The 22044-nt window shown below is 41.6% G+C and overlaps 2 protein-coding genes across 4 annotated transcripts in view; one reads left to right on the top strand and one right to left on the bottom strand.

Moving 5' to 3' along the window:
• Positions 1-5766, top strand: part of dpy19l3 (dpy-19 like C-mannosyltransferase 3) — a 61897-nt gene extending 56131 nt beyond the window's left edge. For all 3 annotated transcript variants that reach the window (XM_080051832.1, XM_080051830.1, XM_080051831.1), the window contains exon 17: positions 583-5766. In XM_080051832.1, coding sequence (XP_079907958.1) covers positions 583-789 — 207 coding nt within the window. In that variant the 3' untranslated portion in view covers positions 790-5766. The remainder of the gene's footprint in view (positions 1-582) is intronic.
• A 3217-nt stretch (positions 5767-8983) lies between these two features.
• Positions 8984-22044, bottom strand: part of LOC307255394 (neural-cadherin-like) — a gene marked incomplete at both ends in the record, with an annotated part of 245454 nt that continues 232393 nt past the window's right edge. The window contains 2 exons of the mRNA XM_080034077.1: positions 8984-9565; positions 11876-12030. Coding sequence (XP_079890203.1) covers positions 8984-9565; positions 11876-12030 — 737 coding nt within the window. The remainder of the gene's footprint in view (positions 9566-11875; positions 12031-22044) is intronic.

Consider the following 22044-nt stretch of genomic DNA (forward strand, 5'->3'; position numbering starts at 1 on the left):
AAAACCAAACCTGTTGAAAGACGAACCAATGTCTCATTCTTACATCAGGTGTGAACCAAGGAGGCAAACTATAACCAACATGTCGGGTGTGAAAGCGCCCTCAGAGCCAGAGGCTGTCAGTAACTCTCTGTGTTGATAATGTATTGATTGACACATGCCCCCTTTCAGACTGTACATCCATGTGTTTAACCTTATAAGCCTTGTTGCTGCTGATGATAACATGCCTATCCACACACACACTGCCAGAGCTTACTCTCAAGGCCATCTCATGCATCGCATTTACAATAGCACAGGACAACACACACCCACTCAACTGCCACTTCACCATTATGGACGCAGGTGCAGGAGGGCTAGCTATGGCAAAAGCCTGGTGCCTGCAGCCATAGCAGCACTAAACAAAAATCCAATATAAAACACCCCAGTCCCACTTTGTGTATATATTCTGTCTGCATGTTTATTTTGTTGTGTTTGTTGTCCATCTGTCTATTGTCTGTCTGCGTGCAGCCCATCAATGTACTGTGAAGTGAAACATAATTTCCCCTTAGGGACAATAACGTCTAAAGTCATTATGTGTTCCCTCAGATCATGGACGGCCCGGGGGAGAACGAGCCTGACCTGGTCCCCGCCTCCCACCCACGGTTCTGTGAGGCCATCAAGACGGACACAGAGCCGGCATACTCCGCCCTGTTCACCAGGACATTCCAAAACAAGACCTTCCACGTGTACAGAGTCAAGAAGAAACGCAAGAAGGGCGCCAAGAGTTCTTCAGAGCCCAGCGCCACTCAGTAGCAGTAGCAGAGGGGGGTCTGCAAGAAAGAAAGAAAGAAAAACACAGCCAGAGGGAAGATTGACAGAGGAGAATAAGATAAAAGCACTGGATCCACGCTGTTCCTCTGTCTCCCCTCTGCACAGCGCCCTACTGTGATCATGCCCATTATTTTTTATTTTTTTTAAACACATGGCTCTGTGAACTGTGGTGTTAGAGCAGTGGGCCAGTTCAAGCTTGGGGCGGCATCGATTTAGTCAGCGGAGTGTGGAGGCACCTGTAGGATTGGTGCTTTGGGAAGTTCTGTGGACGCCAAGCCCCCCCTCCCATCCACCCCTCCAAGTGCAGATGAAGAGACACAGAAAACCACTATTCCACCTCTAAGCAGGGTCTGGAACAAACCCCCAAGCAACTTCTTCTTCAAAGCGTAATTATTTCTCCTCCACTGTTACTCATCATTAGTACTTAGCCTACACTACACTAGCCTTTCTCAAATATTGGTTTATAATTCAGTAAAACGTTAAAACTCAAAGATTGACATCAACACACTTCATTGGAACACAAGGTTAAGGCTGAGTTTTTTTTTTCCTTTTGAAAGCATAACACATTTTTGGATAGTGCAGATTAGAGAGAAAAGGTTTGTAGACTTCAGGGATCAGAACTGAACGAACTCCTGCACACTGACACATTTTTCAGTGAGCTCTATTTGAAGAGCCGATTAGGCATTACAACTGAAGCAAGGGGAGCTCTTTGTAAATATCCCATCATTGGAAAATAAAACTATGGATGAGTTCTAGAAATGTTCTCACTATTCTTTTTAAAGAGATGGTGTAGAACTTATTGGAATCAACTTAGATCTGTATTATTCTAGTTGGTGAACAACTGCTGCTGGGGAGCGAACTACTTTTTTTTGTTAAAGCTTTATTGAAGTTCAATATATAATACAATGTATGATGACCTTTTCTCAGAGTACACACCAATGAAGTAACAAAGAGTACACACCTCCTATTCAAAGGAGTTCAACAGATATAATCAGTGTAACGAATATCAAAAAGCCAATATGGATCAAAATAAATAAAAGAGCAAGGGGCTAAAGTAAGTTGTATTCATCTATTATACTGTTAGGTTTTTGGGCATTTGGGCTTTTTACCTTTTTTAAACATTTTGTGAATAAATCAAATTAATTTTTTAGTGCCAACCACAATGGGGGGGATGTCATTTACAAGATCAGTATTATTCCACACTGGACAATTTTAAAACTGAAGAGTTTTTCTCTGATGTCAGCCAATTATGCAGAGAATTCCAAAGAGTTTTTGACCAAGTCAAAATTTAAAAAAACTTGTGCTCTGTTTCAGGATTGGATTGGCAGAGAAGACAACACGGGTTGTGGGGAGCTAACTACTAACCCGCTAGCCAAGACATGCTCATGCTAGTCAGTTGCAATAGCTCCCGGAGCCTCTATTCTTTTCTGTATTTTAATCAATAAGGAGTTCAATTGACAAGGGAAAAACGCTTGCCAACCAACTTATTAACAGCTGGGGTTAGCTACCGTTTACATTTGAACCTGGAATATTACCTAATGGGTAACATTTCAGTGGTAAAGGATAAGTCCAAACATATCTATTTCAACAATGTTAATTATTCAGAACATTGCTTTTTATTTAAAGCCTCTTAAATACCAAACAGAATTAAACCCAGCCCTACCTCCCTCTACCCGTGGATACACGTCCACACATTAGCTGCGGTGAAGACTTAGCTATCAGGCTATTTAATACGCTAACCTCTGCAGCTTGTAGAACTGTTTTGTGTTTGAGCATGTGTGTTCTCAGGTTAGACATGTTGCCATGGTCAGCTTTATATTATGCATCACAAATATTGTAGCAGAGCGTTGCGTCATCATGTTAAGTGTAACCACACTTGAGACCGCTTTCAGCTTGCCATTGCCCTGACAGTTAAAATTGAACAAGCTCCAGGGGTGACATTCTACTCTAAGTCATACTGTTAATTAAAAAAAGCGTATTTGCACAGTTGAATCCTGTAGATAACTATCTGCAAACCATGTTCCACTCACGGAACAGTTATTACTTTGACAGAAAATACCCTCTTGTTTCTTTGTTTCCAAAACGGTCAGCACATTCAACATTCATTCTTGCTAAATTGGTCTACGCCATATTGATTCAATGTGACCACTATTATCTTGCCTCAGATCACTTGGCACTGGTTGGGCAAGTTTGGCTCCGCTGTGTGAGTGTGGCTGTACCCCTGAAAAGGAAACACACTGAAATGATGTTTGGATTCTGTCCCAATTGGGAACATGTTCCACCGTCAGTTAAATGTGTTGTTGCTTTAAAACCGAGGTCAGAGCTGGTACCAAGTGATAGTTGCGTCAGTGGTGCTGTTGTGATTGCTGTCGGCTCTGTGATTCTCATCAGCGACAGCATCAACCTTTTCACTCCCTCTTCTCTCCCACACACACACACACACACACACAACCACAAACACAAACACAAACACACACACACACACATGAATAATGTAAGTGGCGAGGAAATTGCAGCGGGCTGACAACGATGCTGATTCCACCGCCGCAATCCAAAATAGTTTGCAAGAGAAAGAGAGAGAGAGAGAGACGGAGAGAGAGAGAGGGAGATGGGGGCAACACTTGCATATCAAACTAACTGAGGCTTTGTGGTTAGAAAAAAGAAAGTGGGGAAGACAGAAAAGGCTCCAGAGCAGCGGAGGAGAGACATCAAAACAGGAATTCACAATGATCTGAACCCTGTAGTCTTTTTCTGTTTTCCCTCGAAGAAAGGGAGAGACGCAGATGAGGAGGAGGAGGTGATTGAAAAGCTGGAGCCGTGTCTGTCAGTAATTATGGGGTTGGCCTGCTTCAATGAGCTGTTATGTAGATACAACACATAGCTACACCCTTCTCTCCCCTCAGCCTGCCTATATTTGTATACTTAATAAGGACCTCTGTCTTTGATAGTCCACACACTCTCGGCTGCATGAACAGTGAACACTCCTACAAACAGATGAGTTGTTGTGAGGCTTATTGAAAACGTGTCGTTGGTATGTTTCCCGTGCAGGTTCATTGTAATGCATACCAAATGGGATCAGTGCACAACACAACAGCACCACTCGTTCGTTCCCTTACCCCTCCGTTTTTATATTGGATGTTTAATTTAGCTGAGGTCTGATTGCTTTATTTGAAAGTGAAGTGATTCCATTATGTTTGCCTAATAAGAGTGTACTAATGTAATTTTTCTTCCCCCAGCGTTCTTAATTTCCATACATATTAGGATTAGTAGTTCATTTCAGCCTATGTTATTTTTTTTTATGAAAGGGAGCTGAAGAAAGCCATTAACTTTGCACTTGTATATGTCAGCCTAACACTCCATTCAGGGCTCCTTTTTTTTAAAGAATTAGTCGATGTTGCTGAAACAAATGGGGCCACTTGAGTTCATACTACTGCTTGGGGAACTAAGTATTCAGACAGAAATCTATAATGATAACTATTCCTGTCAGTCTTCGTATGTTGCCTCACACACTATCTGGCCAAATGCCACTTTCTTGTTTAACCCACTCAAAAGTTGTGATGCGCCTTTAAACTGCGAGGTAAATGCTTTAGTTGTTTGTACATTGTTCTGCTTGTGACATAATTTGTTCTTTTATATATACACACTGTGTGTGTATATATATATATCATGCATTTTAGTGATACTTAAAATAGTCAATATGGGAGATTTTGAGGGTCACGGCAGACACAATGCTTGAGTTATGGATCCCGGAAGCTTGAATCTGTCACAATACATCTTTCCAACTTTACCACAGTGACATTGTATTTTGTCTTTATTCTTGACTTTTTTTTTCTCAAAGTGCATACTGAAAAAAAAAGTATTAATTATAATTTTATAATAATGAGTAATTATTAACTAATAATATTTCTCTCTCGTGGCCCTAATACCCATGCATAATAACTAGATGGCTCTGTGCAACAAATGAATTTAGACCTTTGCTGTTGAGAAATAGACCAGAAGTACACACAATGTGTGTAATGTATGTACTGCATCATAAACGTTTTCTAATTTGTCTCGAAAGATTGGGTTTATGTTTGCTGGGGATTGATGATAAGTTATTTGTTTTTGTTTTTAGCACTATTGGGATCTTCAAAGAACTGAAGCATAATTAGGAAAAAAAAGTGAGAGAATCTTGGGTAATGCTTGACATTTCTAGAGCCACGAGATGACACACCAGCACACACAAACAACTTCCACTCCTAGGTTTCTCTCTTGTCAAAGTTCAGTTCTCATTTAACTAGTGAGGCTTTGATCAGTGTTTGGGGGCATGTTGGTGCGGATGTTTGGGTTAATAATTTTAAAAAAAATCACATTTCAGTGTTCATTTCACTGTGAGATCAGTTATATTCATGATGCATGTGCCAGTCTCAGACAAACCAGCTGAAACAGATACACAGACCAGTGCCAAATAAACCAACACAACTCCTGAATGTAAATGTTCCCATATGTGTGAAGAGCGGAGACAGGAGAAAGGAGACTTCTGAGGCATTTGGATTGGCTAACATCAACTACTATTGAGTACACACTGAGGTCAACACATTAACCTTTAATATTACGTAATTCCTGAAGCACTTTGTGACCCTGAACATTGTCTGGAGCACAAGTTAAGTTGGATGTACAATTAGATTTGACCAGCATCTACTTCTGTGTTGATTTGAAAGCTGAATGCTGTGTTTTGAATGACTGAGTGCCTACGGTTTTTCCAGGAATCCACTTAACGGTCTAGTACAGCTGGGTTTTATACTACAGGTTATTTTCCATATCACAATATATCATACAAACTGCTTGATGTTTACTCTGTTCTCATAGTGATATGTGAGATAACCTAGTGATTATCTAGTCGGAATATTTTTCACCAATGTTAGATATTACACACATCCATGTTCAATGTTCCTATCATCAATAAAAGTATTTTTTCCCAACAGTATAATTTCCTTGTTTGTTATTATGTTAAAACAAACACACACAAACACACATCTGTGTCGCTTTCATTCAGATGCAGTCAGGATTCAGCACAGTCACTGGTGCAAATCAAATAATTTATTGAGAAAAAGGAAAAAGACCAAAGCAAATACAAAACACTTAGATAACTTTCCCCAAAGCTCATGAGCGTCATGATGATACAAAATATATGTTTGGTTTGATTTTTATTCTTTTCTCTGAAGCTGCACATTTTAAACCTATGGTGCTTTTCTTGACAAAAAAAACCAAGCAATACTTGTAGTAATAATTCATCTATCTCTGTACAAATGAGGTAAAAACATCAACTTTGTCCACAACATTTCTGCACCCAGAACACAACATTTAAGAAGCTGTTTCTTATGGTACAAATGAATGGTGGTGGTGGGAAGTGGGAGTGTATGCTCGCTCCTTACAGCTCTGCGGGACTCGGACTTTCTCTGCAAAAGGTATAAAAAACAAGCACGCCCCTCTCCCCGCTGTCTATAAAAAAGAAAACAACATGTGCGTCTTACTTTCAGGCTTCGTCTCACACCTCACTTGACGACCAAGCCTCTTATATTTTTCAGCATGACAGCAAGCCATCAGCTCCTATTCGGATTAATGGTCTGACCTGTTTTTACACACTACATCCCTTTAAATAAAAAGTTCAACATGTCTTTATATTCTTTTTAGCTTGTTACCTCACTCTGCTGTTGAAGACAATGTGACAAAAAACATTCATTTAACTGTGCGTGCATTTTTGAAAGAAATTGGCAAAGTTAGCTCATCGCCAGTTAGCTTAGTACAAATACTGGTAGTCAAAGCGAGTGTTAGCCTGCCTCCAACAAAGATAGACTTTACAACATCACTAAACGGCCCTGTGTGACCACCAGTATTTGAGCTAAGCTAACTAGCGATTCTTCAGAAATGCTCAAACAGTTAAAGGACTGGTTTCTGTCGCTTTGTCTTGTACGCCAAGTGAGAGGCAACAAGCCAAAGAAAATGTTGAACCATCCCTTTAACTGCTCCATGCAGACAGGCTCTGCCCTCTAGAAAGCGTATAAAAATGAGCATCACCGCTCCACTGCTACTTCCAGCAGAATACAGCATTGATGAATGGCCAGGGAGGGGGAGTTGGGCTTGGCTCAGGACATGTGACTTTTGTGGTTACGCCATTGCTGTGCAACAAACCATTACCTCCTCTGTGCTACTACCGTGCTCCACAGTGCACTGGTGGCATATTTCACCTCAGAGCCAGGCACTTCTTACGATACCCCCCCCTCCCCCCGTAATAATCATCTCTCGTATCGAAGGTGCAAAGATCAGATACCTTTTCAGAATCCTGCGCTCCCCTTTGCTACTTTTCATTTTTGTTTTCTTGTTCTTTGCTTTTTCATTCTTTATTGACACATTGTCCTCACCGGTTCCACAGCAGCGGGAGTCTTTGTTAGGTAGAAAAGAGCCACACGCCCGATGTGACGAGGAAGCCAAATGAGAAGGAACCTGTCATTTCACAGCTATTATAACTGCTGTGCTATTATTTCCTCGTCATTTTATGTCAGCCAGTTTTCTCACAATCGCGAATTATAAGCCAAGAGTAAAGGTAATTTAGAAAGGGGCAAAATAGATTGAGTGAACTGTGTAGGGGGCAAATATCCCAGCTCAGAACTATGTGTGTGAATAATCAGTTATCCTCCTCCTCGTCTCTATTTATTTAGTAGTCACATTGTCCAGCCGTTTGCCATAGTTTGTATTCCACAGAGAAACTGTTTGTTAAAACAGCCCCTTGCAGCCACCGCATTAGGTATGCCTAAGGAGGAGCTCACGCGAAACAGAGCAACTATTTTCTCTCACGTCCGCTCCCATGTGTTTGTTAAGAAAAGCTATTTGAATTTCTGTGCAACCCTCCCTCGGGGTGTGGGGGCGGGGGGGACAAGGAGCGGGAATGTGAATAGGAAATCACATGAAGACGGGGGGCGCAGCAGCAAGTAGAACAAGCTTGATGTCTCACAACCCATGGAGCGTTGAAACTTGAAACACCCAATCAATACAGAATTACTCACCCCAGCCAAAGACACGATACCAGAAAGAAAAAAACCTGCGACCGTGATGGTCAAACGATTTTCCTCATACAAACATTGAAAGAAGCTGTGTACAGCTAGGCAGCAAAAAGAACACATGAACGGACATGTGTCCGATATAAATTGACAATCCAGCCTCTTGTTTTCTATGGGCTACTCAGTATGATCCTACTCATCTTCACCATCTCATCAGATATATGCAATAGTCCTTTGTTTATTTACAAAGATTAAAGTCAGCCGCAAGGTGCTAAAAATAGATTGTATGTGGTGTTGATTCACTCGGGTATACATATAAAAAGTGCCGAAACATTTTCACTTTACATTTTTGGCCTTCAGCTGACACTCATCCAGAGCAGCTCACGATGAGTGTTAGAAAATAGAGGAATTCTTTTTTTAGTGGCTGTGACAGGAGCAGATTCTTTCTGACAGTGAAGCTAAGCTCCATCATGATGAGTAGCCCAGGTAGAGACTGACGCCTTGAACCCCAATGACAGGTTTGATAACGTCTGCTGTTCCTGCAAAAATTGTCATCCAAAGTAGAGGCAGCACAGAGCGACAGGCTCTTTTCACGGTGGGGACACTTACATCCCTGTGCCGGGCCACCGTTGTTGATTGACAGGGTTCATCATTTAGTACATACAACACCTGTGGCAGTTGTCAGAGTGAGAGAGGGGGACTGTGGAGCAAGTGTCTCAGTCAGTCTAGTCTGGAGTGAAGCCCCACAAAACCTGGGCTGCTGGGCGGAGCCAGCAGATATGAAGAGCCAGTAAGAGTATTCGGTAGGTTGAGCATTGCCGGAAAGGGATGTGTTGAGATTATCCGGCGCACCAACTGCACACAGCCAATCACACTCTCACTATATGTGCGGGCGAATCGTCCTCTGTGGTCAAAGGTGAAAATCCACATTTTGATTGGTGCACTAGATTTCCGCGCTCTTGCGCAGAAGTTCTTGCAGCCGTATAGCTGCAACACGAGGGATTCTGGGTACTCAGATAACAGTCAGTCACTCTTCCTCGCTGCTCCCTAACCCCGCTAAGCGTCCTGTACCAATTTATTGTTTCGGGATAAGCCCTCAGCTGTAGTTATGCTCCTATGTCAGTTTGTGCGTCTCAAGCTCAGAGGTCGCTGGTCTCTGCTTGCTCATACAGTGCACGCAGCTTCTCAAAGCGAGGCCCCCACTCCCCCAGCGTCTCTTCCCTCCTGGCCGGCTCGTCTCCACCGTCGCTCCCCGCTGTGTCTGGCCCCGCGGAGCTAAAGGAGCTGAGGGAGCCGGCGGGCGAGACCCCTCCCTCCGTGGAATAGACCTGCAGGGAGTCAAAAGGCCCTGTGTCAGGGTGCTGGTCGGCGTCACGTATGATCTCACACAGGTAGCGTGCCAGGTCTTGGCTGGAGAAAGAGAGGGAGCGACGTGCTGCTAGCTGGGAGGGCCGTGTCTGGCCCTGTGCTGGGAGCCCGGTGGGGGGGACGTCCCTACGGAGGCCCATGGAGGAGGAGGTGGAGGCTGCAGAGGGGGGCAATGTGCTGGAGCTGGCTGTCCTGCTCAGGGGGTCACAGGGCGGAGCGGGGACCGCCTGGTGGAGATGGTGGTGTGGAGGAGGAGGACGGTGGTGGTACAAGGCTCTGGAGCGGCAGTACTGCACCGACTGGGCAGGGCTGGGCTGGAGGGACTTCTGCAGCTCTGCCATGTCGTAGGCGTTCTGGGGACACACAAACAGAACATGTGTCCAGAACAAATTATACATTTGTTTTGTCACCGCCCCACACACGTCATCAGTGTTTTGGAGCGACAGAAAACTTTGCACATGAGACTTGACCTTTCCTAAAATGTCCCATTATTTTCAGCGTGTTTTAAAGCGTTGAACAAGAAAGCAGCAGCCAAACGTTCTGTGCTGTGAGCAGTTTTTCTTGTGTGAGTATTACTTATCAATGTTCCCATCAACATGCTATGAACCGAAATAAAGGAGACATGCTATCAGTGGGTCAGATAATAAAATACAAATATGATCAAAGTTTAAATTACAATGATCAAACCTGGACATATAGTGAACTGTAGTACACCCTAACCTGATGAAATTTGTAAAAATTAATACTGCAAAATGTATATCAATATACATATTCAGTACCTTTTTATTGGCCATCAACTTGCCTTTTAGACGCTTGTAGTCGAGAAAACAGGATTGAAGCATTTAAAACCAAAAAAAATCAGGTTGCACGTGTGATCAGCTTATGCTCTCGCCTCACAGGGCTGGTGGAGACAACGGCATAGATTAAAATCAGAGTGTTTTTTGGGGTACTTTTGGTGGAGACTAGGGGTTATGCATTATAAAAGTGTTAAAAATATGACTTAAGTTATGTGTGGCATTTTGAAACTCAGACATTGAAGAGATAGTTCAGTATTTTTGAAGTGTGGTTATATGACGTACACATGCATAGTAAGTGTGATACCTTATGATGATGGCTGTCAGTGCAGTCATTTTAATGAGTTTGGGAGAGACGTCTCTGTAGCAGACTTGTACTGTTGCAGAGGGGGCCAGCAAAAAAAAAATATTCTCTTGCCTATTGTACACTAAATTTAGGATTTTTTCATTGCTGCTTCTGCTATAGTCACGTCTCCCCCAAACTCCTTAAACTGACCGCCATCTCGGTATAAGGTAAAAGACTACTAGACTATGCATAAGTACTTCATACAACCCCACTTCAGAAAATACTGAATTATCCCCATAATACTAATTGCAAGGCATGTCTACATGAATACAGCTTATAATTACAAATGAAAAGTTTTTTTATTAGGTAAAACCAAGACACTTTCCCTGGACTTATTAGGAAAAATTAAAGTGTGAACATCAGCATCTATTGGCCAACTTTTGGCCGATGATGATTATTCTCAGGCTATATTCGGACCGTTAAATTGGCCAGTAGATTAATTGGTCGGGCTCTAGTACATTTTAAAATTCATGAAGCAAGGTTATCTGGGTCCCTCCCACACATCAATAGTTTTCATGTACATGCACACATAAACCATTATTTTCTGTAGTCCCTGCTTAAAATCTACGTTTATGCTATGGTTTATTTACTATGTAAGAAAAATGTATTTCCATACCTTAGTTAATGTATTTGTTTAATTGTTTTAATGGATGTTACATTTTATTTACACTACGTATTTACTGTATGAATATCCTTTTTAGGAACTAGCTGAATGTATGATGTTTTATGAATGTATGTCCAAACGGTCAATAAAGAGTTGTAAAAAATTAAAACACGTCTTCATTCACACAGACAGTACTTAGCAGAGATAAAGGACAAATGTTTTGGAGGAGATGAGGTGGGGAAAAATAAAGTATGACAGATAGAGAGAGAGTAGAAATATGAAAAGAGAGTGGAAAACAATCAGCACTCTCCAATACATTTACTCTGAATGTTCCACCTATTTCAGTTTCCAATCCATCTCCCTTTACTGTTTGAAGAAGTTACAGTAGGTTGGGGGATATTTATGTGTGTGTGTGTGTGTGTGTGTGTGTGTGTGTGTGTGTGTGTGTGTGTGTGTGTGTGTGAGAGAGAGAGAGAGAGAGACCAAGAAGATAAAAATATATATGAGTGAAGGTGATTCAGATAAGAAATGAAGGACATTTCTCCTTCCATCCATCTGTGCAACGGTGTGTTGGGGTTTAAGGAGCTGCCCTTACTCTCACATGTACAGCCAATCATTTCAGTGCTATTGTGATTCCACTAGACACTGTAACCACGGCAGCAGAGATGAAAAAAACACACACACACACACACACACAGATAAAGATGTAGGAGGAGGAGAGAAGACACACACTGAGGAGGAGATGGTTGCTTTGTCAAAGTGATTATGTGATGAGTAGAGTGCTTTTTTCATTCCCCCAGAGAGGGGGAATGAAAAAACAAGACTCTTGAGAATTCACCGAATGTCAATACATGTCCTCACACATATAGCTTTACAAACATGTGTGTGTGTGTGTGTGGGTGTGCATCAGAGTGTTTACCTGGTCCTCCTCCCCGCCTCCCTCTTCGTCATAGTTGAGGACATTCTCCCGGATGTCCTCCCAGCCATCATGGTGGGCAGACGCGTGGTAGACTCCCTCCTTCAGGCCTTTGTAGCTCCTCCAGCGAGTGTAGAGGAAGATACCCAGCAGCAACACTGGAGTTCAGAGAGAGAGAGAGACAGCGACGGAGGTCGATCAGTGCGGGTGGTTCGGCATTTCAAATCAAACGATTAAGATTCTTTCAGCCAATTAAGACGTGGCCCCGAGAGAGAGGTGCTGTTTGATGGAGATGGCCTTGAGCGTCATTTGCCCAAGAGCTGAGCTGCAAATGGGATAAGTTGGAGGGGTTCAACTTATAAAGATGCCTTCTAATGATGATGAGGGATTGAAGCAGATACCTTTTTACTGCAGTGATCTTTTGGTGGGCCAGCAGTTGAGTTTTTGTAATTCTCCAGGAGACCAGCTCTACCGAGCAGGTGTTTTAGGCAGCTCCAGCTAAAGAAACCCTCCTCACATATTCACACTATACACTGTGTATAAAAAAATAATCACACATTAGCAAGCCGTTGCCTACTAGAAAAGTGGGAGATTCATATAACTGCCCAGCCACAAAAAAAGTCACACACTAAAATATCTTGTTGGACCATCTTTAGCTTTGATTATGGCACATATTCGTCGTTACACATTTTGATGAGTTTCATTTGGCACATAAAGTTACTTAGAACCTAGACCTGACCAGCTGAAGCAACCCTAGATCATACTGTACACTGCCACACCGGCTTGCACAGTAGGCACTAGGCATGATGGGAGAAACAAACTACAGCATATGTCTTCTGAGATGGTCATTTAAGAAATAAGAATCTATTCACTGCAACAGTTAGGGTTTAATAACTTGTTGAAACATATTAATCACTGCTGTTTTTGACCGATGGAGGGCCTATTTGCCTAGTAAATGGTCCAACCGGGTCACAGTGAATATCCTGTGTCTCCAAAAGATAACAGTGGTATATATATGCATACACACTAGATCAGAATGTCGCAAAAGAGTCATCTATTTTAGAGTTTTTACTTGAAGTTAATCACGTCGATGACGCTTGAGATATGTGGCTTGACTGGCCATTTATAGCTTTTCAATTAAAAGTATCCTACTCACATTACTAAGATTCAAATCCTCACTAGATGCATTGCAAAGTATGCAGTACATTCAAAGTATACACATTTTTTCCTGGCTAACCTCAGTGCAGCCTACACTCCCGTTATTAGATGACACATTTGACAAGTGAATTGTTCACATTTAACACGGTGATTGCAGGAAGTGTTATTTAACACTAATTTAAAAATGAACCCAGGAGAAAAAAAAAGAAGAGCTCAGAAAAAAGGGTTTGCTTTTAGATTGAAGGCATGCACACACATTAAAACACACACACGCGCACGCATACACACACACACACACACACAAACACACACCCACACACACACACACACACACACACACACACACACACACACACACACACACACACACACACACACACACACACACACACACACACACACACACACACATACACACACACAGTTGAACCAATCTGCATGTAGTTCCCTCTCTAGCGGTTGCTGAGACCTTTTCAGATGTCTAACCTTGTGCACCTGGTCTCATTTCTACCGCCTCACACCTCATCTTAACACTTCACAATTCACTAACCTTTCCACTGCATTCATCTGCTTCACACCCACACACACTCTAACTGTTTTAGTCTGTCAATTATGTTTTCACTATTATTCAGCTGTGATTTATTTCTTTAAATAAAACAACTGAATCAAAAGGACCCCTCCCCCCCCCCTCGCACACACACATACAAAATGAAAAACTGGTAGAATCTGGGATGCAACGTCACGATAATATAAAAATCGTATTAACTGAATTATCTTCAAATCTGTTTTATGCAAAGCCTGTACATAGGAGAGCTGTGTTTAATCGCATTTTGAGAACATTAGCAATCACATACCACAAACGAGTTCAACTGGCAGCCCTATAAATAGCCCAGCTGTCTAAATCCTATTATTCGGAGCTAAGACAATCTGTGATCTTAAACAATACAAGTACACATTTTAAGCACCCACTGCTTCTGCCTCCACCATCAACATTTTCCCTCTGCATCGCAACTAAAACTAAGCAGCCAATCCATCATGTAAGCACACCGACAGACGGCACTCAAACTCCAAGAGAATTGATAACTCCCCATTAAACAGCCCACCCTCTGACAACTCTCTAAGAGTAAATCCACTCAGCCTGAAACCAGCTGCACAGTACGGGAAAGAAATCAATAGTAATTTACAGTCAGCTTGTCCCCCTCACCGCAACTCCAGTGTCTGGCAGATTTATAAGGCCAAATTGATTCAGAGTGATTCACCATTTTGTTTTTTTGAGAGTTACGTAATGGCTTTTAATGACATGATAAGAGGTGACACGAAGATGAAGGAACTGAAAGAAAGGCTTTTGTGTTTTGGCAGGAAAAAAGCGTGGCCAACATGTTAGACAGGCAGTGAATTGGCGAAAGCAACGTCACAGGTTAAGTCCCATGTATGGCCCCGACTGTAATGGTCCTCATTAACTGTGGGGTGCCCTCAACTACCCAAAGACAGGAACAAAAGAAAAGTACTGAGAGGCAGCTGGTCCAGCATCCTGAAGATATCCAAAGTCAGTGATAATATGAGGCATGAGGCTTTTAAGCTACATTGCGTAACTTTTTCATATCAATGAATGTCGGTTACATTCAAGCCAACGCCAAACGAGAAGTTACAAAGTTGATTAAGCCTATCAAAACTCTGTATTTTGTCAGTATAGCAGCATTTACAAACTCAGCACTGTCTACTGAAAACAGTATAACTTGTACTACTTCCTTCAATCAACACTAAAATGCACAATAGCGAGTCAGGGTAAAATAAAACCTCCACGTTCAGTCATATATGATGGTAGTTAGATGCATTTTTTGATGGGTGAAACCACATTTTCTTTTGTTTGGATCTGCAAGAGAACCTTTTAGGGCCCGACCGATTTGGATTTTTTGGGACTGATGCCGATTATAGGCTTGTAAAGTGCCTTTTCGTTTGGTGCTTTACGTCTTAATGCAATAGCTTATTAACCCGACAGCGGGTGATATCTCCGGCTCATGACAACAGACAAACTAATGAAGCCAATATTAAAATCAAACAGAAGAATAGGAAAAAAACAACGACAAAAATAATGGATGGATGTATAAATAAAAAGATCTATGAACAAGATTGCTTTGAGAACGACTGTGCTGTACTGCATGGATTAATACCCTCTGTGCATTAGTGCTGAGGCCTATGTGAGGGGGGCAATTCAGCCTATGGAGGGACTGAAGTATGCTGCTTGGAGTATGCCACTGGAGTTAATATCTGTGTTTATAATTGCATTCTGCTTCTTCCATCGGTTAAGCAGTGTGTTTGTGTGTGTGTGTCTGCGTGTGTGTGTGTTTGTGTGTAAGAAGTAGTGGCTGGTGTCAGCTCCACAGTGAAGTGAGCAAGGAAGATGGAGGTCAGGGTGTGCAAGATGAATTGGTTCTGTTCAAAGTCCCTCTCTGGAGGGCAAACAGAGAAATGGAGAATTTGATCGGTATTTCTGACAGTGTGCGTGTGTGTGTGTTTGTATGTGTTTGTGTGTCTTTAAGGGTGAAGAGTGAGCCTGAAAAGAGAGATTATGTGTTTGCTTCTTTGTTTACACTGCCTCCAAGGTCCTATGGTCTACTTGACCGTACCGCCTCTTTTGTTTAAACTTTCTCACTCAGTGTGCCTAACTTGTACTCCTCTCCTCTACTTTGCCAAGCTGCCTTAAACTATTTTATTTTCCCCTTTCTTGGCCTTAAACAAAAACCACTACTCAACGTCAAACTTACAACTTACTCCTGAATCTCTGGACTGAATCTCTCCCTTGGGTTTTTTTGCACTGAATTGCAAACAACACAAACACAAAATCTCATCCACACCAATACACTTCTAAACATTATTGCTACAGTCATAAAAGCAAAGGAACTGTTTGGAAATGAACTGATGTTGAGGGGGAACATCCCAATGCACAATACCCTTTGCAGGCATTCTTATCCAGTAAGGGAACATTTCTCCCCAAAGTTTGTATTTTATTTGTGTAATTCGTTAAGCTCATAGGGCTGATATGACACTGAATCCAAGGCACATTTTTGTCCAACATAATTTTAAAGTGGCTCTGCTGATGTCTCTCTGTTGCACTCGTTATCAATCCTGAACTAGCTAAGGAGGCGAATACTCCTGTGAACATTTTATTGCGACCAATGTCCAGTCCACAATCAAAATATGATGGAAAAAAACACACAAAAAAGTGCAGGCACAATGCCGTCCGTTTTCTAGCACTACAAACACATTCTCTGCAGGGCTTTAAATCAATCCTAACGTCTTAGCTTTGTGTTGGGAAAGATAATAAGGCAGAAATAAAAAATGTTTTGCTCTTTTGTTTCTGGTCATGGGAGATTGGAGTAAGAGCAACAGTCAACATTCTTTTCGGCATTTGGCGATTGGAGAGACAGAGTTGAAATGGGGCAAAGAGGGTATACTGTATTATGTATTATATGTACCTGTGTCTACAATAAAGCTTTATATATGTCACAATCACTGCACAGCCAAGCAATATTTATGAGGCTTGGAAACAATCTGGTCACTTCTATCAGAGGGCTTTCGCACATACTTATTGCCTTTTTTCTATTACATGGTACCAGCTCTTCTCTACTCTACCAGCCTTGGGTTTTAATGTAAGTTAGGTAAGTTGTTTTTCATTGCAAGATAGTGCAAAATACCGCCGCAGAGTAGCTGTAACATTAAGCACCGATGCGTCTTAATCAGGGCGATTATTTACACATTTTCGTTTTGGATAACGTATTCTAGGTCTTATACCGCTCAGAGAAATGTGCCGTATTATAGCAGGCTGTATTATTGTTTCATTCATCTTGTTTCAACATGCAACATTAACCAACATGATTATGTGTGCACTGCCATCTTGTTTGAGAGTTGCTGGTAGACTCCATGACTACAGTACATATAAAAGAGGATCACTCATGTCGTGTGGCCTTGTCAAGCTTGCGTTGGATTTTTCTACCTCATTGAATGACCACGACATGATTGTCCAGGACACCGCTTTTTAAAGAAAGTAGAACAAACACCAAAGAGACAGCAAGCTCCAAACCTGCGACCGCAACAGTAGCTTGGCTGTTTGTTTTGCAGGATAGGGCACCGCCGACTGATGACGCCCCTTTGTATGCAGTGTTTCACGTCACCGTCGAGTACCTGTTTCATGGAACCTCGACTGAGTAGGGACCAACAAAGTAAGTAGGCTACCAGGTATCCAAGTCTTCTACATAGTGGATAACCAAAAAAAAGGCGAGTAGAGTAGAGCAGAGCTGGTACCCTGTGGTGGAAAAGCGCCATAGATAATCACATTCAAACAAAAGGTAAATTTAGAGTCTGCATTCCACTCAACCCACCTGTCAGTAGAATGTCACAGAGATCTGTATCCAGCTCTGAGTTTGTGCAGACATATGGTTATAAAATGGCGTGTTTAAAAATAGAGATGTATTGTTTTTGGCAGGTGTATTGTTTAGGCAGTAAATCAAACACTTCAAAGCTTATGGAAGTTATGCTATTTACTATACAGCTTGTCTATTGTTGTTCTACTTGTTTTTAATGCCTGTCCGGTTTAGAAAGTTAGAGTTGTATGTTACTAAATGTGTTTGTGTGAAGATGTCATACGGTGAATGATCCAAACAAGCATCTTCTGAACCCCCTCATAGACTGTAATTACTGTGAATGCACACCTGAAACAATTCACCCTCCTTCAACTGAAAAAGCAGGTTTTTGCTATCAGACTAATTGTCTTTGACTTGACATTGCTTGGGGCGAATCATGATTTTTCTCACAGCTTTCTCAGCAGTCCTTCTCATCTCCACATGGCCTAAGTGGGTATTAATGTATCCTGAGGAATATGAGGGAGGATCTGGTAGAGTATTCTGTGTTTAGTCAAGATTAAAATGGCCCCTGAGCCGGCTGCTGCGCTGTCCATTTGGAGCACTTACACGCTAAGATAGACACTATATATACTAATCATTTAAGTGGAATTGAGTTTGTTTTGCTTTTGGGCATTGTAAGCTGATCGTCTGAATTGCTTTTTTTGTCTTGATGCTGCTGTTTTAGATGCGGCGTATCTATTATGAAAATAAGGAGATTGGAAGGAAATCGTAAAGTGCATGCGAATGGAAAAAGGCGAGACGCGCAACTATACAGTAGTGGACCTGTGGAACGGAGGAGATGCTGCGAAGCGCCACATAATAGGCCTACTCTAGTAGGAAATTAAACCCAGACGTGACAACAACAGTAACTTTTAGTGCATCGTAAACCGACAGCAACTGCAGGAAAAGGAGCTTATAAATACATATTTTTATATAAATATAATAAATATAAATATGTCTATATACTTTCTAAATATAGCATTACTAAGATCATTAAACCCTCACAGTTATTAAGGTATCTTTTACAAAGCTCACTATCATTAAATCTCCCCAAAACGCCGTCAAATGGTTGTCTGTGAGGTGTCCTCCTAGGACTCCTAGCTTTTCATAGATTTAGGAGCTACTTTTAGTGCTAAAATGCTTTGTGAAAAACACTTATCTTAAAAAGTTAGGAGTCCTAAAATTAGGAGTGAAACGCCCCTTATTTTTAAGAGTTACTCCTAAATCAGCCAGTTAGGACCTACTCTCAGCCTTAAAATGTTTTGTGAATACGGCCCCAGTTGTATAACTATTCACTCACAAATTCATCAAACACATTATCATCATGTTCTTAAAATCTGCACACTAACCTTTTTAGTTTGCTTGCTACAATGCTCTATTGAACAGTATGAGACATACAGATATTGCTGTTTATAACTACACTATTACAACCATGTGCAATTATGATTCAAACAAATTCCTCTCCTGTGGTTTTGTCCTAGATCATCTTTGTGAAAGACTCATGATGATGTTTCTTATCTGCCTCAAAGTAATGCAAGCAGCTCTCCATTGGCTGCCAGATCACTGCCAGCCAATTCATATGAATAAAACTTAGTCTGAATCCATCTCATGTGATATTCTAACCTGCTAGCTCAATCTTCCTCCAAACATTCAACAATGCACACAGATAACCTTGGAAACATCATTCACCTTGAAGGACTTTGGTGTGATAGAATCAAGGAAGCTATAACTGAACTGGCTGCTTATATTAGTTGATCTGGTACAGGAGAATGTTCCTATATATTCAATATGTTTCTTACTGATCAACATCTGTGTCCCTTATCTGATGTCCTTCGATAATCTCCCCATGCTAAGCCTGTGTGACTGCTCAAGGCTCAGAACCATCGTAGTGGGGATTTTCTTATAGATCATCACAAATTAACTACAAGTACAGCTTCATTAAAGGCACATCTGCTGCCAGTCCCTGGGGGTTTCTGTCATGCATGTGGGCTGACATTGCAATGGTGATGGCTTGTTCCAATGGTTAAATACAATTCCAACAGACTTGAGGTATTATCATCCACCAGTTAATGCAAGAAAGGACACAATGTGAATGAGAATTATAACAATGCTTTTCATTGTCTATGTTTTTTGTATCAGATGCTGGAGCCGTTTAATGCACCAACAGCTTTCAGACATTCCCTATTTGCGGCTGCATTACAATGTGAGAAAAATGAATAAAGGACCAAATGAACACATACATAAATAAACATTCCCTGGGATGGATTTTAAGTTTTAAGTTGATTTTACAGAAATTAAATAAAAGTACAGCTACCGTTGCCTTTCAAAACAAAAGCTCAAATCATACTTTCCCATTCCCGATCTACAGCCCAGAATCTGTGACCAAGAGAAATCTGAATCTCGAGTTTGAAGACTTGCGATGAACTACACACAGCTGTGGATATGTTGCTTGAGGTTGAGATGGCTTTGGCCTTGACACTTAATGATTTGGAAGACGGCACTCAACTATTTCATTAGCAAGAAAGAGGAATGTTCTGTTTTGCCGACCGACCACAGCAAAAGTTAAATTTACATGTTAACCCCGCTGTTCGCTAAACAAACGGGGCTTAATACGTCACCTTGTTCATTGCTCTGCTTAGTCGTAGTGCTATCCAATTGTGTGCAGTGGTATTTGAAATGTATGCGTATGTGCCGCCCCATGAGTTGAAAAGGTCTATTGATCGTGGCCAGACCCTATATCGTTCTAAATATGGGTCTGGATTTCCAGGCTACATAACGTCGGTTTTCTGGCACAAATTAACAGTCCCCCAGAATGTGGGCGTGCCGCAACCAACCAACCAACCAACCAACCAACCAACCACACACCCACCCACACACGACACACACACACAGTTAATTGTTTGACAGCCCTAGTTTTACAAAGGCATGGAAAAGGAATGCAAAAAAATAGTGACAGTTCCAGAAATCCATGCAAATATGTCTAAGTCTAGAAAGGGGTAAAGAGAGGATGATATTTAACCTTCACCATCTGAACATGTAGAATCCCCCCAAAGAATAAATGAATTCCCATCGTGTGTACCAAATCAATATTCAAGCTACATGTTAAATTCAGAGGTTATTAATCATTAATATTGTCAAGAGATAGCCCATTGAACTTGGTGTGTAGCCATGCTGACATTTCTCTACTAAAAACTTTGTTCTGAACCCACAACCCCAGAGGAGCACCCTGGGGACCATCACTGGGTCGGCTCTGCCAGTCTCCCAGTGTTCCCAATAGAAGAGGTACAGAGCAACTCAACACATTCTCTTTAGATGAACTTTTCAGACCAAGAGCATCGACTCCACCACATTAAGATATATGGCAAAGTCACTGCATTTAATAATGTGAACTCCTATTAGAGCCACCACACTCTGGCTTTGTGTTGAACTAAATGCTTGTATCGCCATGCTCACATGGTCCCAATGACAATGCCTGCATTGTCATTGGGACCATGTAGTTAAGCAGGTTTGCTTACCATGTTCCCTATTTTTAGTTGACCCTGCTAGCATTAGCTAAATTAGCATGTCAGTGTTGGTATTCGGTCATGAACCAAATTAAAAGTTTGACCTGATGATGGGTCATCAAGATATATTACATTTGTGAATGGCTGTAGCAAAATTAATGCCAATCCATCCAATAGTTGTTGAAATTAAAAATGTATACCACACATGTCAACCTGATGATAAACCCATTATGAAATGCCCTCATCAAACCATGACAGTGCAAATTGGAAAGGCAATCGATCCAATCGATTGTAAGATATTTCAGTCTGGACCAAAGTGATGACCCAACCAATTCATTTGGGCTCAAATCAAATGACTGTTCAGTCCTATGGCTATGATAGTCATGGCTATTGTACCTAAAAGCCTACTGTATACAGTATATCTTTTCAAAGTTGACCATATGAGACTGGACAATAAAATAAAAGAGAAGAATTTAAAGTAAGTTTTTATTTTGTCTTTAATGTTAACATTCTCGAAAGACTGACACTGACACTGAGGGAGTTGCTGCCATCCATTTGTTCTAGCTACCTGTATTTAAAGATTTGGAGTCCTATAGAAATATTTGCTGAAAGCATTAGGGAAAAGCCTCTCTTGCTGCTATTTAAATGTCACAGCTAGGAAATGCTTGACCGATCAAGCATGCACTGCTCAACAGAAATTCCTACCAAAGACCCTTGAGCATGTATCTCAATTCAAGCAGGTTTGGCTAAACAGCACTAGCCTGGCACCGCCCACCTACCTACTTCCACTCAATTTTCATTTCACTTCAGTAGTCAGTCTGGGTCTGCGGTATATTAGTGGGTTCCTGCTCAGCCAGATTGTTGGCGGTCCAATCAGCGAACAGAGGGAGTGGCTGAGAACGATGACGTCAAGGTTGTGCGCCAGTTACAGTTGTAGTCAGAGGAAGACCAGGAAGACAATGAATAAGGATACGAGAGAAGCTATTCAGTCTGTTGCGGCAACGCTGCCGAATATCGATAAATTAAAGCCGGAGCAAGAACAAGCTTTGCTGAGTTTTATTGTTTTCCGGCCAGTCCCGGCGCATGACAGCCTACGTCACGACCAAACGCT

Source organism: Ammodytes marinus, assembly GCF_949987685.1.
Source record: "Ammodytes marinus genome assembly, chromosome: 1".
In the NCBI taxonomy this organism is placed as follows: domain Eukaryota; kingdom Metazoa; phylum Chordata; class Actinopteri; order Uranoscopiformes; family Ammodytidae; genus Ammodytes; species Ammodytes marinus.